General features: G+C 42.3%; 2 protein-coding genes across 4 annotated transcripts in view; one reads left to right on the forward strand and one right to left on the reverse strand.

Annotated features, from left to right (window-relative positions):
- LOC113114360 (uncharacterized) overlaps nucleotides 1–16,546 on the reverse strand; it is a 575,280-nt gene that overhangs the window by 404,586 nt on the left and 154,148 nt on the right. The gene's annotated exons all lie outside the window — the stretch shown is intronic.
- LOC113114363 (limbin) lies at nucleotides 1,461–15,416 on the forward strand (the record flags this gene model as incomplete). Of its 2 annotated transcripts, XM_026281278.1 has the most annotated exon segments (12): nucleotides 1,461–1,605; nucleotides 2,888–3,049; nucleotides 3,130–3,365; nucleotides 3,653–3,836; nucleotides 3,904–3,993; nucleotides 4,085–4,294; nucleotides 5,618–5,790; nucleotides 11,572–11,650; nucleotides 12,801–12,940; nucleotides 13,110–13,199; nucleotides 13,387–13,971; nucleotides 14,025–15,416. In XM_026281278.1, coding segments are annotated over 11 exon segments (2,062 nt in total), but the record flags the coding sequence as incomplete, so codon positions are not given.

Genomic DNA, 16,546 nt, shown 5'->3' on the forward strand with positions numbered 1-16,546 from the left:
GTTTGAAATAACTTGATCCGATGTGGATCATAATCACTAAACAAGCAGAAACATTTATAAACGATGCAAAAGATCAACAATTACATTACCATAGTAAACATGGTAAATCAGACATCAGCTTCTTATTCTCTATCACAATCGTGTATTTATTTAGTAACTTATATTATCTCACACAAGCCTATCTCGAGAGTTTAGCTCCTCAGTATCATAAAAATTTAATAATGTTTTTTGTTCGGGAGCTTTTATAAAATAGAGATATTATCATTCATTATAAATGTGACGGCTACTGTGGCTAATAAACAGAAAAACACTCGACTGAATAAGCAGACTATTTTCATGAGCGTTAAAAATAAATAAAAAATAGTGTATTTATGTGTGATTAATTTTGAGTCCTGATAAATTAAATCATTATGATCAATGTATCACTTATTCTACATCGATGCTTTTGAATATGAATATTTAACAAAGCATGTGTGATCGCACACTGTGACTTATTTCTTAGTTGTGATAACTTCTCTTTGTTGCTGAAATGATGAGGTTGCGTGACGTTGTTCTGAGAGGCGTGTAAAGAGCGTGTTTTAGTGACGCGCAGCGGAGCTTCAGGCCCTGACTGTGGAAACACAGCACTATTCTGCCCTCGGTGCTACTGACCGAGACTATGAGCCCCGCGGGCGCCGTTTAATCCCTGACTCACACTGACCCCACACTGGAGACGCGGCTGATGATCACGTGTAAGAGTAATGCTGAGGACAGTCTGGTGCTTCTGACTCAGTCTGTTAGTACTTTTTCAAGAATTAGCCACTGATGATTGAAACATGAGTTTTGAGCAGTGTAGAGTAGTGCTTGTAGTTGTTTCCTCCGATTACAAATACAGACATGGTTTTATGTTATGCAGTGTGCTACACAATGTGTAAATCATAATAATCATCATTATGTCCCCACTGAAGCAGTAAACGCTCGTGTGTACTGGGTTGTACTGGTTTTGTCTCGTCGCGCCGGGACACACATCACAGTATTTAGTGAGGAGCGTAACAATTCTATCACACATTCTGCCAATCACACACACTGGATATCTGGCCAATCAGAGCACACCTCGCTTTCAGACCGATGAGCTTTGTCAAAATCTATGCATTTCAGAAGAGGAGAAACCATAATATACAGTTTGTGGAAAATAATGGGTTGAAATAATGAAAACATTAAAATTAGTTGTTCTTGCTGCTTTTGTGGCCACATATAAGTAACAATTTATATGTTTAGACATTTTATGGTTAAGATATTTATATTGTGCGGGAGTCCCGAAAATCATTTTATTCTCCCGCACACACACACACACACACACACACACATGATCTACAATATTACTGTACTCTTATCACTTGTGTCTCACTATACACTTTTTCTTTCCTTTAGAACAGATATTTATTGTGTGTGTGTGTGTGTGTGTGTGTGTGTGTGTTTAGGGAGTGTGGTTTCTCCCAACAGTGTTTGGATGTTCATCTGGAGATTCTGCGGGTCAAACAGAATTTAGAAGAAAGCGTGAGTCGTGAGCGCAGCGCCATCCGCTGTGACATCATCAAGAATAGACGACAGCTGCTGTCTGAGAAGGTGTGTGTGTGTGTGTTTGAGCTGTGTTAAGGTATAAACCTGTTAAGTCTGACATTAAATAAGACACTTGTTGGGAACTCAGAAACGAAGACCAGGAGACTCTTGGGTAATCTTCAGCAGGATTCTTTTATTGAGAACGCTCTGCGTGGCGCTGCAGTCATCAACAGTCTAATTTGTCCTTAAGACATTGTAGTTTTTATACATTCAAGTGGGAGGGATCCATACAGTAGAGGTGGAGACCATTTAAACAAAGCATGCAAATGCAATCAGGAAGATTCCAGACACTGGCAACTTCCCAGCCTTGATCTCATCAGCGTAACAGTGTCATTTAAATACAGAGGTGCCTGACAGTATCAGAGACAAAAGGCACAGCTGTGTCTTGAGCTTAAAAAAACCAAATGGCAAGGAAGAGCACAAAGACAAAAGGACATTATCTCAGACACCTGATTTTCCTGATTTACCTCAAAATGTATATCCAAACGTTTTCAGTTCATATGCTATTACATTGGAATCTAGTTTTAACATTTTATACATTTTTAATCCCACACACTCATAAAGTATGATATAGTGAAAATGATGAAAAGCACCTCCAATTGAGCAAGAATATGCAATTTGATGCAGTGAATTCTGCTACTCGTGATGTAAACCACTGAGATGATTCTAACAGTAGAGCAGATACTGATATAAACTGATCTGAATATGAGTCTGTGCTCTATATCTCCAGTAATGTGTAAATGATCCGCACATATAACACAGAGACTGAGAGCTGAAGAAATCAAGGCTCCTCAGAAGATGTGAGATGTTCTGGAGGCTTGTGAAGATCATTCCTCCGCTGAGGAACAGTGAAAGTAAAGCTTCTGGAAACAAACGCTCCTCAAAAGATCCTGAGGATCAGATTTGAGACTCTAAAACATGATTGATGGAAAATCCAGTAAAGCTGAGCTGCTTCAGTCCAGGAAGAGTTCATCTGGAGATATTACTGACCTTATTCTGACCTTTACTGGATCACAATCAGGAGAGATTAGAGCTGATCCACCATCTGATCTGGATACAGACTGGATCTGGTGGCTACGGTGACCTCGGAACAAGAGAGAAACAGACTAATATTAGCGTAGATGCCATTCTTCTAATGATGTAGCAAGTATGGGAAGTGTAAAACACTCTGAACTCTCAGTCAGAGACAGAAGACATGAGAGACTGAGTGTGACAGCAGAGGTTGATCGTGTTGATCGTTCGGAGGTCTGTGGTTGTGATCGTGTCTCTGTATTTGTCGCTGGAGCAGGTGTGTGAACACTGGCATCAGCTGCAGGCGGTGAGCGCTTCCTCTGATGTCACGGTGGAGCAGTACCTGCAGAAATGGACCGAAATCCTGATGTACCAGAGCAATGAACTCTCAGAACTCATCAATCACCTGGATGAAGAGACGGCAGGCAGGACACGCAAGGTACTGTGGGATATGAGCGTGCTGCAGGAGTGAGGTGTGTGTCTGTGGTGTGACTCCTGTGTGTGTGTGTGTGTGTGCAGATGAGTCTGTGTGTGCTGCAGGCGTCACTGGCGGAGCTGAAGGTGCATGTGTCTGCGTGGTGTCCAGGAGCTGCGCAGCTGCTGCCGCAGACGGAGCAGATTCAGGAGCGTCTGCAGTGTTTGGGGAAGGCAGCGTCCCACGAGCTGCGATCCGCTCAGAGCTGCATCCGACAGCATCAGCAGCAGGAGCTTGATCAGCAGCGCAGCATCAGAGACGCCTTCTCACAATACTGCAGGTCTGCTTCACACATCAGTACTGTTTTTATTAGGAATTAGACATTTCTGTACTTTTGCATTTTTATTTCAGTTTTATTTTATTAGATAGACTTAATAAAATTAGGTAAAATAAGGGTTTAAGTTGAAAGTAGGTAAATAACTGTATTTAAGTAACTGTATTTTGAGACAGTAAATGTTTATAACAAACAGTGGTTTGTGGCTTTAGTTTACTACAGTAACCCTGGACTGATGCAGTTTAGTTCATCTGAGTGGTAACACACGAGACGTGTGTGTGTGTGTGTGTCAGCTGCGTGTGTGCGTGTGTGCGCTCTCTCTCGTGTGAGCAGAGTGTGCGTCTGCAGCTGGAGTGTGTGAAGGCTGCGTGTCGTCTGGATCGCTGTCTCGCTCTTCCACACGCTGTCTGTGAGCTCAAACAGCACGACACTGACCCCAGTGACCCCACCGTGACCCCTACAGAGGAGGAGACGGAGGTGAGCGCTGTGTAGAGCAGTGTGTGTGTGTGTGAGTGTGTGTCTGATGCCTGATCTGCACCTGCAGAGGTCAGAGGTCACAGAGCTGCAGTGTTTCCAGAGGCGTCTGCAGGAGCGGCTGCAGCAGAGCGACACACGGAGCGACGCGCCGCAGCGGGTGAGAGCCGTCACACAGATCACATGAGCAGCACACACTCGGAGCGAGAGTGAAACACCTGTGTGTGTGTGTGTGTGTGTGTGTGTGTGAGGCGTGGCACGAGGCGAGTGTGTTTCAGGAGCAGCAGCTGCGTGTGTGTCAGGAGTGTGTGGCCGTGTTTGTGGCGTCGCTGCAGTGGGAACATGCAGAGAAGAAAACTAAAGTGACGGAGACTCACACAGCCCTACTGCATCTACAAACACTCCTGAGACCAGAGATACTTCACACTGACATCACACACACCATCAACACACACCGGCTGGTGAGCGCACACACACACACTCTGACCTGTCCTGCACGTCAGTGTTTGTGCAGTTTTATCTTCTGTGTGTTGTTCAGTTGTGCTTTAGTAGTTTTTAAAGTGCTATAAATCAGCAGAACAGATGTTAATATTCTACTAGAATGCTGGATCTCATCCAGATTGATGCGATCAGTTCTTCAAAGAGGTTTGTTCACACAGAAATTATAGTTCTGTTATCATTCATTCACCCTCATGTCGTTCCAATCCCGTAAGACTTGAGTTCATGTGTGATCTAGAAAACATGGTGAAATTCTACCTTTTTAGTTTAGATACCATATGAAAGCTGAGTTCAAACCCTTTGAAAGCTTGAACATAACAAAAGTTATGGCTGTCTGAAGTTGGCTCATAGTTATGATTTTCCGGAATGTAATTTTGAGAAAAGCTTCTTCTCGTGAACGATCTCTGTCTGTCAGAAGCACTATACTCCATCATTACACAAACAGACTGACATTACCCAGAAGAGGACCGTTCTCTGTCTGTCATGATGCGCACAGTCTCTGAACGTCTGATCACTCCTGTGTTTGGACGGCACTAATAGTGTAGCTTGTAGAAAACCTGTGCATATTACAGACTGGCATCAGACTCCTCTTTTCTCTCTCTGAATGTTAATGGCTCCGCCATATCATGATATTAAAATTAATTCATTAAATAAAACTTTGCGTGCAGGACTGGCGGGTTGATACACCTCTATTATACATGTTGCTTGATTTATTTTGATAGGTTAGCTGTTTTTGAGTTGTTAAGAGAAAGCAGCGTGTTCTTAACATGAGAGAAACAGTCTTTTCTGCTCGCTGCAATAAATCCCTGTTTTTCTGCAATAAGTGAATTTCGCCAAGATATTTTTAGAGATGATAGACAAGATCTTGTAGAATTATAATTGATTGAAACCCTAATTTTGACAAGAGTTACAATCTACTTTTCAAATTTCCTGAGAACTTCCCAGCATGCATCATGTATGTAAACTCAACTGAAGATATTTAATGAAAGCTGCGCAGATTCTGTCCTTCCCCGAGCCCAAGTAACCAAAAATATTCACTAACCCTAAGATCATAAAAGCACTGTAAAATTAATCCTCATGAATCAAGCTCTTTAACTCAAATTTTAGAAGATTGCTTTACATGATGAACCTATTTAATTTAGGTTTTTATTCACCTAAAATCACCTGTTTAGCCTTTATAGTCTTTTAGGATCTCTCTTTTGCTTGCCTGGACTTTCATTATTCTCATTTTGATTCTGATGTTCCTGTCGAGTGTCACGAGTGAAACCATCTCTGTCTCTATCGAGGCTCTTGAGGAGGCGGAGCTCCGGCTTCAGTGGGAGGAGTCAGTGGATGGGCGGGGCTGTGTGAGCTCAGATGATAAGGATGATGATGAAGAGGAGGATGTGTTCATGGTGGACGGTGGAGTCGCGGCTGTCCTGCAGGAGGCGCTCTTCAGGAGGCAGCGGGTGATTGACAGGTGCAGCTCACCATTATACTGATTATTTGTGTGTTGCCCGGTTCACTCCTGCTGTTAACATCCGTCTCAGCTGACTCTGTTACATCAGATTAATTCATCTGTTGTAAAATTCATCATTATTCTTGTTAAGCAGGTTGTGTAGAGTCAGAATCAGATTCTACATACAGATGAATGACAGACAGACAGAGAGTCATGTCGCTCAGGGCAAACACACAGTAAGAATCTCTGTCTGTCAGAAGGACTGATGGACCAATCATCAATAACTCTATCAATGTCATGCTCCCTGACAGCAGATGATTGACAGCTGAGTGGGCGGAGTCACTGCTGATCATCAGTGTAACATGACAGGAGTCACTGCATAAACTACTGAGACTAGCATTATAAGCTGCTTTTTTGTTTGTTTGTTTTCTTTAAAGGTTAGGTTCAGCCAAAAATTGTAATTCATCCATCTTCTACTCCCCATCGAAGCATCTAAGGTGTGTGTGACTTTCCTCTTTCAGAATAATACATTCAGAGTTATATGAAATATTGTCCTCTCTCTTCCCAGTCTTTTATGGGGGTGAGCGGGTGTTTGTTGTCAACAGTTGAGAAGACGTGAAATAAAGTGCACAGATCTGTAATACAACGTCCCTCACACGACTCCTGGGGGTGAATAAAGGCACCCTGTAAGATTCAAGATTCAAGATTTTTATTCGTCAAATATTTATATATACAATATTTATAAATAATTATATATAGCATATATAACCAGCAGTGAAATGTGAGTCCGGTCCGCTCCGCTCCATGGACAGTGCAATTATTAAAGAAAACAACACAGATGAAAATATACATAAATATAGCTATGTAAGAATGAAATAAAAGTAAACAATAAAAATATAAGAATAAAATATAAAAAGATTGTAGAATTAAATATAGAACATAAAATAATGTGCATGAAAGTAAACTGTAGTCTTAAATATTAAGATACACAGGGATGTACAAGTGGCAAATGTGCAAACAGGTTGACACTGTCAGTGTGTGTATGTGATGTAGTGAATGATGAAGATCTTACTGATAAAGTGAACATTAAGTGGAGGCATGAGGATGTTAAGAGGCTGGTTTAGAGTTTAGGAGTAAGTGTTTACCAGATGGCAGCAAAGTGAAAATATGATTACCGGGGTGGATGGAGTCCTTGATGATTTTAACAGCTCTACTTCTGCAGCGTTTGAGGTAGATGTCCTGCAGAGAGGGGAGAGCAGACCCTGAAATGCGCTCAGCTAAGCACACAACTCTCTGCAGGGCTTTGCAGTCTTGACTGGAGCTGTTCCCATACCACACTGAGATACACTGAGTCAATACACTTTCTATAGCCCCAGAATAGAAAGTTTTCAGGATTGCTGGTGAGACCCTGAATTTCCTCAGCTGTCACAGATGGTACAGTCTTTGCCTGGCTTTATTAACCTGTGTTTGAATGTGAGTAGTCCAAGTCAGGTCCTCCGAGATGTTTACACCAAGGTACTTGAAGCTGCTCACCCTCTCCACAGGGGTCCCGCTGATCATAAGAGGAGTGTAGGGCTGCTGCTGTCTCTTCCTGAAGTCCACAATCAGCTCTTTAGTTTTGCTCACATTCAGAGAGAGATAGTTGTCCTGGCACCATGATGTTATTTTCCCACCTCATCCAAGTATGCGGTCTCATTATTGTTGTGAATGAAGCCCAGAACCACAGTATCATCAGCAAATTTGATAATGGATGTGGAGCTGTGCGAAGACACGCAGTCATGTGTGTAGAGAGAGAAGAGCAGGGGACTCAGGACACAGCCCTGTGGGGCTCTTACGTTCAGGGTGATGGAGCTGGAGGTGTACTGGCTTTCACCACTTGAGGTCTGCCGGTGAGGAAATCAAGAATCCAGTCGCAGGGTGAAGAATTCAGTCCGAGGTCTATGAGTTTAGAAGCTAGCTTTATGGGTACTATAGTATTAAAAGCTGAGCTATAGTCAATAAATAGCAGCCTTACATAGTTCCTGTTATTGCTGTCAATGTATGTGAGAGAAGAGTGCAGGATGTGAGAGATGGCATCATCGGTGGATCTGTTTGGGCAAACTGAAGAGGGTCCAAAGTATATGGTATGGAGGAGCAGATGACGTTTTTAACCAGTCCCTCAAAGACCTTCATGACTATTGATGTGAGGGCAACTGGACGATAGTCATTCAGACAAGAGGGTTTATTGTTCTTAGGCACAGGGATGATGACCGATTTTTTGAATGAGGTGGGAAGATGTACCGATGTAGCAAGAGACTCATTAAAAATGGATGTAAACAAACCAGCGAGCTGATCAGCGCAGGACCGCAGAACACGGCCAGAAATCCCATCAGGTCCAGCTGCTTTCCTTACATTCACTCGCTTTAGTGCCCTCCGAACCTCGTCCTCCGACACGGTGATTGCATGATGATCTCTGCTCTGACTGCTGCTTCCTGACGAGCTGATCGGCAGACTCACTCTGCTTAGATTGCTTTCAAAGTGGCCCTAGAAAGTGTTTAGCTCGTCAGCCAGCGACGGATCTGCTCTCACCTCTGCAGAGGATTTATTTCCAAAGTCACAGTTGGTCCTCAGTCCTTGCCACATGCGTTGGGAGTCATTTAGCTGGAAATGTGACTCTCCAGTATCTGTGTTTGGTGGCATTTACTGCGTATCGGAGAGCATAGCACGATGCTTTGTACTCGCTCATGTTTCCTGACAGAAGACCGGTGTTGTAAGCAGCAGTGCGTTTGTTAAATGCTGCACGGATTGATCTGTCCACCCACGGTTTCTGATTTGAGAATGTCCTCATAGTTATTGTATCCATAGCTTGTTAGGCTAGCATGCTTACAAAGCTTAATGCTACATCCGTGAACTCGCTGACATCAGATGAACTTGTCACCACCCTCTGCACCGGGGGATCCTGAACGAGCCTATGTTTATATTCCGGTGTCAGGTCAAGTCACCTTTATTTATATAGCGCTTTAAACAAAATACATTGCGTCAAAGCAACTGAACAACATTCATTTGGAAAACAGTGTGTCAATAATGCAGAATGATAAAGGCAGTTCATCATTGAATTCAGTGATGTCATCTCTGTTCAGTTTAAATAGTGTCTGTGCATTTATTTGCAATCAAGTCAATGATATCGCTGTAGATGAAGTGACCCCAACTAAGCAAGCCAGAGGCGACAGCGGCAAGGAACCGAAACTCCATCGGTGACAGAATGGAGAAAAAAACCTTGGGAGAAACCAGGCTCAGTTGGGGTCAGTTCTCCTCTGACCAGACGAAACCAGTAGTTCAATTCCAGACTGCAGCAAAGTCAGATTGTGCAGAAGAATCATCTGTTTCCTGTGGTCTTGTCCTGGTGCTCCTCTGAGACAAGGTCTTTACAGGGGATCTGTATCTGGGCTCTAGTTGTCCTGGTCTCCGCTGTCTTTCAGGGATGTAGAGGTCCTTTCTAGGTGCTGATCCACCATCTGGTCTGGATACGTACTGGATCCGGGTGACTGCAGTGACCCTCTGATCTGGACACAGACTGGATCTGGTGGCCACGGTGACCTCGGAACAAGAGAGAAACAGACTAATATTAGCGTAGATGCCATTCTTCTAATGATGTAGCAAGTACATCAGGTGTTATGTGAAGTGTTCCGGTTCCGGTTTACCTAATTAATGCAGCCTAAAAATCCTTTAACGGATTTGGATATTAAAAGCATATTAGTATGTTATGTGTAAACCAGGTTAAAGAGATGGGTCTTTAATCTAGATTTAAACTGCAAGAGTGTGTCTGCCTCCCGAACAATGTTAGGTAGGTTATTCCAGAGTTTAGGCACCAAATAGGAAAAGGATCTGCCGCCCGCAGTTGATTTTGATATTCTAGGTATTATCAAATTGCCTGAGTTTTGAGAACGTAGCGGACGTAGAGGAGTATAATGTAAAAGGAGCTCATTCAAATACTGAGGTGCTAAACCATTCAGGGCTTTATAAGTAATAAGCAATTTTTTAAAATCTATACGATGTTTTTGTTGGTGTTGCCGCTGAGCGGCAGATAGAATGGGCGGCGAATAATAGATAAATGTTCCTGATGAGGCGAGAAGGAGCGCGACAGAGTGGAGATATTCCTGGGGTCACACCATTTCTTGTTAATCATGAAACAAACTCCTCCGCCTTTGGATTTGCCGGCCTTGGCTGTCCTGTCCATCTGTAAAACAGAAAAGTTTTCAGACGGCGTTACAGTAGCATCCGGAACAGAGGGCGTGAGCCATGTTTCAGACAAACAAAGTAGGGCTGGGCGATATGGAGCAAAAAATATATCTCGATATATTTTGCAATATCTCGATATGCGATATATATCTCGATATCTTTACAGGAAATATAACCCCCCTAAAACTACTGCAAAAACAAATATGCCAAATATTACATGTTTAGGGCCCTATGAAACGTCTATTTTTTTCTTCACCGTATGCTTTATTGTTACCTATTCTGTGTATTTACATTTTTCTGGTTGTCAAATGAAGGCATAAAACATTTATTTAATTTATCTTTTAATTATTTAAAATTAAGCAAACTTTATTTTTTGGTAAACAAAGGGGATTTACTATTAAAAATAAAACATGGAAGAAATGTTGTGTGATTATTCCTTAAAAAAATATGTTTATTTCATTTTAATAATAGTATTAGTGAGCTATGTACATTCTGCTGAACAATAGTAAAATAAAGGAGGTCTGTGTGCTCTTTTCCTCAGTGAAAGTGACTGAAAGTGACCCATACTCAGAATTTGTGCTCTGCATTTAACCCATCCGAAATGCACACACACAGAGCAGTGAACACACACACACACTGTGAACACACACCCGGAGCATTGTTCATCATTTATGCTGCGGCGCCCGGGGAGCAGTTGGGGGTTCGATGCCTTGCTCAAGGACACCTAAGTCGTGGTATTGAAGGTGGAGAGAGAACTGTACATGCACTCCCCCCACCCACAATTCCGTCCGCCCCGAGACTAGAACTCACAACCCTTCGATTGGGAGTCCAACCCTCTAACCATTAGGCCACGACTTCCCCCTGTCTGACTTCCCTAAAGTGTCCTGAAACAGGTCAGTGAAGCGGTGTCCAATGTCCAAAAGTGTTTCTTTGTCGTAAATGATCAGTGCAGAGGTAATGTGTGTAAAAAGAGAAAGCAAAAGTTGGTAAAAAAAAAGGACATAAAAACATAATCTAAGCGGAGCGAGTCAGCAGAAGTGAGGAAAACAGTGTTTATTACATTTGATATCTGGATTAATATCTTACAAAAACATGGATTCTCTACAGGGGGCCTTTATTCACCCCCCAGATGTTTTATTACAGATCCTCGCACTTTATTTCACGTCTTCTGAACTGATGACCATGAACACCTGCTCACCCCCCATTGAAAGACTTTGAAGAGCAAGGACAATATTATAATATTTAATATAACTCTGATTGGATTATCCTGAAAGTCACACACACCTCGGATGCTTCGAGGGTGAGTAGAAGATGGATGAATTTCATTCTTGGGTGAACCAACCCTTAAAGACTGTTCATGTCCTCATAAAGTCAATTTTATGAATGTGTAGACTGGTCAAATTTGAGTTTGAAAAGTAATATTAACATCTAGACTGAGATCCCATTTACACTGAGACAGATCTTAATATCAGCTGTAAACAAACCATGAGGTGCAGACACACTCTTCATCATCATCATCATCATGTGTAGATTCATGTGGAGATACTGACCGTGTGTGTGTGTGTGTGTGTGTGTGTGTCTCAGAGTGCTGCGGAGGAATCAGACACTCGAGCATCAACAGGATCAGCTTCAGCTGAAGAGACTGCAGACGTACTGCGAGCAGGTCAGCCGTCCGTCCGTCTGTTCTGTTCTGTTCTCAGCTCGTCATCACACATTCTCACGGACTTGAATAATTATTTAGGATAATTGTGAGTCTCCTCATCATGGATGTCAATCTATACGATGTTTGATAGGGAGCCAGTGCAGTGTGGACAGGACCGGGCTAATATGGTCATACTTCCTGGTTCTAGTAAGAACTCTTGCTGCTGCATTTTGGACTAGCTGTAGTTTGTTTACTAAGCGTGCAGAACAACCACCCAATAAAGCATTACAGTAATCTAACCTTGAGGTCATAAATGCATGGATTAACATTTCTGCATTTGACATTGAGAGCGTAGGTCAATCTCATTTCAGTGAAGTTACTGTTAAATTGTAAAGTAAAAAAAATAAATTAATTATTTTACACTTTACAAGTACTATCAATCAACTTAATTACGGTTAATTTTCTTAAATAAGACATCCTTGATGACGTACACAGCCTACAAATGTGACCTCTGGAGGAAAATTAAACGTATCAATTATCTGAATAATTAAAATGGTCAGTAATTAAATAATTTCATAAGTTGAATGAATCCACTTATTTCACAGCAATTTCAAATTAGGGATGCTGTATTTAATATGGAACACAGTTTTGACATGGCAGATTTGTGAAATTTAATGTTATGAACAATTTTGATATTTTAGAATTTGACATTCTGTTTTCATGGTATATAATTCATTATTCATTTAATTATATACTTTTATGTAACCATTTCATTAAGTGCTTTGTCATTTATTATAGATTTCATCTGTGGATTTCATACAAGCAAACATGTTACGTGTGTGTGTGTGTGTGTGGGCATGTTTTTGTGACATATCAGGACACAACTCTGTATAATGACATGGGTATGACACAGGTATTACAAGGAGAGGGTGACTTATGAGGACATAACCCATGTCCTCATTTTTCAAAACACTTATAAATCATACAGAATGAGTTTTTTTGAGAAAGTAAAAATGCACAAAGTTTCCTGTGAGGGTTAGGGTTAGGTGTAGGGTTGGTGAAGGGACATAGAATATACAGTTTCTACAGAATAAAAACCATTACACCTATGGGATGAACACACTTTACACAAAAACAAATGTGTGTGTGTGTGTGTGTGTGTGTGTTTCAGGATCTGGAGTTTACAGCAGCGTTGGTCAAACAGTCTCTGATGTCTGTTCCTGATCTCCACAAAGTCCTGCGGCTCCTGCTTCCTACAGTACCTGAAGGAGAACTGCTGTCACTCGTAGATGCACTAGGACCCAGAGCAGGGTAAGACACACACACACACATGCAGCACACACAGGTGTGTGTCTGAAATGGATCTGTCTGATCTGAATCATGACTGTGTTGTCTTCTGTAGAGCTGCTTACAGCTGAAGCTGAGTGTGTCTCATATCTGATGACTTATGATCATGATTACTGTTGATTTTGACCCGAAGGGAATCAGGAAGCTGCTCATCTCTGGCAGACAGACTGAGACATGACGTGCTGAGCAGAAATCTGTCTGACGCTCCTCGAGACAGAGACAGGTCAGTCTCACAATCTTTAGAAACACAAACCAGTGTTTGAGGCATTAACATAGACACTGACTACAAGAAGAAACACTGAGAACATTCCCTGCGAACTCAGATTGTCACACACCCGCTTCATCCAGCTGTCACGGATCACTCCCATCATGCCATATGTTGAGTGTGTGCGTGTATGTGTGTTCCTCAGGTTCCTCAAGAAGCGTCAGAAGCTCCTCGACAAGCTGTTGTCTGGAGCTGGACGTTCTGGAGTCGCTGAAGAGACTCAGCGTAGACGCCGCCGCAGACGAGAACTTCCTGTGCCAGAACCTTCCGAGGAGACCATGTTAGAGCCTGAGACGAGGGGAGGTGAGGAGGCGTGGCCTGAGACGAGGGGCGGCGATGGGGCGGGGCCCGAGACGAGGGGAGGTGAGGAGGCGTGGCCTGAGACGAGGGGCGGCGATGGGGCGTGGCCCGAGACGAGGGGTGGTGAGGAGGCGTGGCCTGTTGGTGTGGCTCAGGACAGTCTTGTCTCTATGAGGGATGGTAGTGAAGGGGTGTGTCCTGGGGGCGTGGCAGCAGCTGAGGGGGCGGGGTCTCTGGGCGGTGCTCAGGACAGTCTGGTGTCTGCGGAGGGGCTGTTTGTTTTCCACTGCGTTCCTCCTGCAGCCCAGCAGCACACGCAAACATCTCACTCACGCAAGAAGAAACGCAACTTCCTGAACTTCAAGAAGAGCAGTGTGGCTCCCCAGCCAAACATGTGACACTACATTGCAAAGCATCATGGGACTGTAATTGAGTCTTTTGTGTATCTCTTGTTCTTTTATCTTCAGCGGTACAGTGTCCAGATGTGAGTGTTTTTCCTTCACAAACATTCACTCAAATGATCAGGTCAGAAAGATGCAAAAACAAAAAGACCTTTGACCTTTAGTTTACATTCCTTTTTATTAATCAATAATCTTTTTATTTTAATCAACCATGATAATTAAAAAAAGGGACATGGAATAACTTAAAACTGTTTTATTTCTGACACTTGCACATTTGTCTGCCATTTGATTTTGTTTTATATGAACCAAAGACTCTTTGTGAAGGCATCCTTTATTTAAAAGCTTTGAGAAATATCATTAACTCTTCACAGACGGCTGAAACTGAGTGGATCGTTGGTCAGTGAAGCTCAGAGCTGCTGTGCTTCTTCATCATCTTCATGTTGCTGTTGTTTTGTCCTTCACAGTGTTTATTTGCAGCTGGTTTGTCAGAAACCGAACGCCGCTGCGGCTTCATCCTGACAGACAGAGAGATGCTATGATTGTGTTCACATTTTTTTAACAAAGATGACATCAGTTACAAACTGATCAAGACTTTAAATCAGACAGACGTACTTTTCTCTGTTGAAGGCAATGAAATCTTCTGCCAGCGAGTCTAAACTTCTTTGCACGTGCGTCGGCTGAGAAACAGACATATTTCATACATCAAACTGATGTATTAATAATGAGACCATCAGACTCAAGGTAATGTCTTTAAATACTCAGAATCATTCACTCTGAACCGAATGACTTTCTTCGGTCTGATGTCTCACACTGGACAGTTTTCAAGCTTCAGAAAAGACACAGATTACCTTTAAAACGTCTGATGATGATCTGTGTGATTTAAATCATGATTCACTGATCATCGTCCTCTGTTCTGTCACCGACTCCAGATGAATAATTGAACATGATTACAATGCAGGTCTAAATTCACACTTTTACGAATTAAATCCGCAGAAAGCCTCAAATAAGTGAAGTCAGAACTATAAATGTTGCATGCACTGCAAAATATGAATCTTTTCTTAAGTATTTGTTAAGTTTTGTTATCCAGTGCAAATGTCTAAAGATTCTTAATTCAAGATACACTTCCTGGAAAAGAACAATTAAGATAGAAAGTCTGTTTTTTTTGAGAAACTCAACAAAATTAAATGCATAATAATTATAAATAAAAAGAAAAACTACCTTCCTGTGAGTTGTTTTTCTTTTCAATTAAGTGTTTTTTTTTAAGCTTCAATGTATCTTAATAAAAACTGAAACGTAGATGTGGACCCTTGAGCAGCTCTAGAGAAGATCATATATAAGAGGGTTTACAGTCTTCTGTAGAGCCGTGTCACAAGTGAAAGTGATTACTTAAATGACTAAATCTTTGTAGAGTTTTTCTTCTTGTTTATTTTCTGTATTTATATAGCCCTACAGAAATAAAGTTGACTTCTCTTGGCATGATGTGTTTTTTGTGAACTGGAACAAGTGATTCATTGAACTGCAACAATGGTGATTTTCATGGCAGAAATCACCATTTCTGCCATGAATCTTCTAGTAAGAGCTAGAAAAATCAGTGAATCAGGGTTTGTACCTCGCTGGCTGCTGTAGTTTGGTGGTTTTTGTGGCTGTGAGTGAATGTGTGTGTGTGTGTGTGATGAACGCACCAGCGGGTTGGAGGGTTGGTTTCTGCTCTTGGCCAGGCGTTTCTTCTTCTTGTGCAGTGGACGGGACTCCAGAATCATCTCCTCAAGCTCAAATGTGGGGTCACCGTTCAGACGGCGCTTCTGTGACAGACAGAGAGATCCAGCAGCTCGTGACTCGTGATGTTTCTCAGTGAGGGAAGCCAGGCTAAAGACCACTTACGTTTGGAACGAATCCAGGTGGGACGGATTTCTGCAGCACGGCATCCCAATCCACATCTGCCAGATACGGAGACGCCTGGACCTCAGACAGACTCAACGGGCGACTTGAGGGGTCTCTGGTTAGGAGCTGCACTCAATAAATGCATTTATATATTGATTTATTCTTTCCTCAAGAAAGGTTGTGGGAAAAGTAAATTGCCAGGAAGAAACAATCTTGAAATGTTAATGGCATGCAAGATTTCAGGATGAAGTAAGCTTATAAACTTTATTTGATTAATTCCCCATAATCATTCAATCTGCATAGAGGCACATGTGTTCTTTATGTAAAAAAATGGAACAGGTCAAAGCTACAATCCATTAAAGATGAGGAATAATAAAAAAGCACTAAGGATTCTACTGATTCCCTCTGATATTTCTCTATTCTCTTGTGTTATTTATGTACCCAGAGCTCCAGAATGCACAACAGTGTTCTTGTGTTTTCATGAACATGAGTGAACATTTCAGCACTCAAGTTCTGATGCAGAAACTCACACTGCAGATCAGATGCTTCATTCCTGGGCTCCAGATGCAAGAGAAGTGCAGCTGCTGACTGTGGATGATGCAGAGGACCTCAGCCGCTGCTGTACAGGAGCGGATCTCAAATGGACGCTGAAATACCAGACAAATGCCAGAGAGACGCCAGACAGACGCCAGACAGATGCCAGAGAGACACCAGAGAGACGCC

The sequence above is a fragment of the Carassius auratus genome, chromosome 14, assembly GCF_003368295.1.
Source record: "Carassius auratus strain Wakin chromosome 14, ASM336829v1, whole genome shotgun sequence".
NCBI lineage: Eukaryota > Metazoa > Chordata > Actinopteri > Cypriniformes > Cyprinidae > Carassius > Carassius auratus.